The sequence below is a fragment of the Poecilia formosa genome, unplaced genomic scaffold (assembly GCF_000485575.1).
Source record: "Poecilia formosa unplaced genomic scaffold, Poecilia_formosa-5.1.2 Scaffold340, whole genome shotgun sequence".
Classification (NCBI taxonomy): domain Eukaryota; kingdom Metazoa; phylum Chordata; class Actinopteri; order Cyprinodontiformes; family Poeciliidae; genus Poecilia; species Poecilia formosa.
Genome location: NW_006800279.1, coordinates 111,825 through 113,979, shown reverse-complemented (window position 1 = coordinate 113,979; position 2,155 = coordinate 111,825). Strand labels below are relative to the sequence as shown.

The 2,155-nt window shown below is 40.3% G+C and overlaps 1 protein-coding gene across 1 annotated transcript in view; it reads right to left on the bottom strand.

Moving 5' to 3' along the window:
* Positions 1 to 2,155, bottom strand: part of slc18a2 (solute carrier family 18 member 2) — a 29,495-nt gene that overhangs the window by 13,057 nt on the left and 14,283 nt on the right. Inside the window, exons 6-8 of the mRNA XM_007573910.2 lie at positions 1,905 to 1,997; positions 299 to 388; positions 123 to 166 (exon numbers count right to left, since the gene is read on the bottom strand). Of these exons, the coding sequence (XP_007573972.1) occupies positions 123 to 166; positions 299 to 388; positions 1,905 to 1,997 (227 nt within the window). The remainder of the gene's footprint in view (positions 1 to 122; positions 167 to 298; positions 389 to 1,904; positions 1,998 to 2,155) is intronic.

The window sequence follows — 2,155 nt, the reverse complement described above, 5'->3', positions numbered from 1 at the left end:
TTATAAAATATGTAGAAAACAATGCCCAATGCCGGACAGATAACCGACACAGTATGACTTATTAACAGTTGCAGGGCAGCTGGGTTGCATATTCAAGCTGAATGGATGAGAAACACACTGACCTCAGGTTCCACCTTGGTAGGCTGAAGAACAAAGAGCTGCAGAGCTGAAAAGATATATAAACGTTAAGTAAATAAAACAAAAAGATACTGGAATCCAGTTGATTAGAGATGATTCAAAGTGGTGAAGAAACCCTGAGCAATATTTAGGAGTCTGCCTGTTCTCCATCGGCGCTTACCCCCATCAAAGAGCGCCAGGAATGCCAGAACAAGGAAAGGAGCTGTTTTCCCAACAAAGTCGTACATCACACTGCCGAACGGAGGCCCGACTGTGGGAGACAACAATGACTGAGAATCACTGCAGTTAGCACATCCGATCAGTCAATGAATGTATGGATGCCAAGAAAGGGCAACCCTATTTTTTCTTGTTATAAATGACAGTCCAGGTACAGAGTTTTATAAAATTACATGTTCCTTTCTATTTGGCCTTTGTCCTTAAATGATGGGCTCTATGTGTGGCCAATAGTGATATCTACTGCTAAACGAGATCAAGGACTGGTGTCTTTGATCCATGAATTGCACCATGTGTTCAGTGACTGGACCTGCTTTTCCAAAGGCAGCAACATGCTCACCTGTTACAGATTTTTTCAGTCACTATGGTGCATTTCTCAAATCATTTCTGAGATCTGCAGAACAGCATGGGCTTTTCTCAAAGCAGCTGGTCCAAACAACAAAGCACCATGGATTAAATGGAAAAGGAAGTTTCTTTCTCAAAAACCCTTAGTTCATCTCTCAAAATTAAATATGTGTGCGAGTGAACATGCCAGTACTTCGGAATGACAAGTCCTTGTTTTCACCGTGTCTGGATAAAACACTCTGTTACATTTGGTCAATGTAACAGAGGACTCTGATGCAAACTATGGATAAGGTTTTAAAGACAAATAATGTAAGATGTAAAAATAGGACATCAGTTAAAAGAGCCTGGACACATTTACTCTTTTACTGTAATTTGTTGAAATGAAAGATTTTATCATTATGATAGAATGCAGAGCACAAAGAAAACATCAATCTCCTAGAGGAAAACTGTACATGCAGTGCTGTAGGAATTAAACCTGGAGGCTTCCTATGGCTTTTCCCCAAAATGTCCCAATGTGATTGAGGCGACGTTCACGTCGGATGAATGCGAACTGGACGTTAGGTCACATTTGAATCGGATACGTGTTGGATATCCGGTTCGCATTTGAAAAAGAATCCAACCTGTGATGTTTAGGCTGTCATGAAAAGATCAGATACAGGTCGCATTACGTCAAAAAAAATAAAAATAAAAATAAAAAATCGGAATTGGGTCACATCAGGCTGCAGTGTGAGTTCAGCTTTCTATTTGATTCTGACTATGTCAAGAAACACACACATCAGCTCATAATGCTTCCAGTCCCAGTACTGTTGGTGAAGCAACAACACTCAGACTGGAAGCATAAAGCTGCTAAGTGCTGAAGGCCCTTGAACAACACAATAGAACCCTCTGATGATTTGTTCTATTCTTAGATGCATTTCAGTGCTCTTCCTTTGCACTACAGTAAAATATTATATATGTACTGCTGAGAAATTAATGAATATTATATAAACTAATGAAAACAATCTAAACTAAAAATATCAACACATCCAAGACATGTTTTATATATTTAACAATAATAAGAATAACAATATATCTTTCCTTTAGATATGGGTGAAGGAAAGGACTCAACAGGAAAATGCTGAAGGTGTTTGCAGGACGTGCAGTGCACATGGCTCCTACTATGCAGCCGAAGTATGTGAAGCCAGGCTGCAGTGTGAGTGTGTGCATACCTAACACTCCCAGAGCCAGACCTCCCAAGGCGATCCCGATGGCATGACCTCTCTCCTCGTCGTCTGTGTACACACTGGCCAGCATCCCCATACCTAGAAACACACAGCACTCAGCAGCCTCAGCTCAAGCTTTGGATTAAAAACGTCTTTCTACACACGCACAACCGAGTCACAATGAGATTGAGACGACAAACTAATGACATGTTGAGATGAAATATGTGAAGAAAAAAAAAAAGTAAAATGTGGAAGAT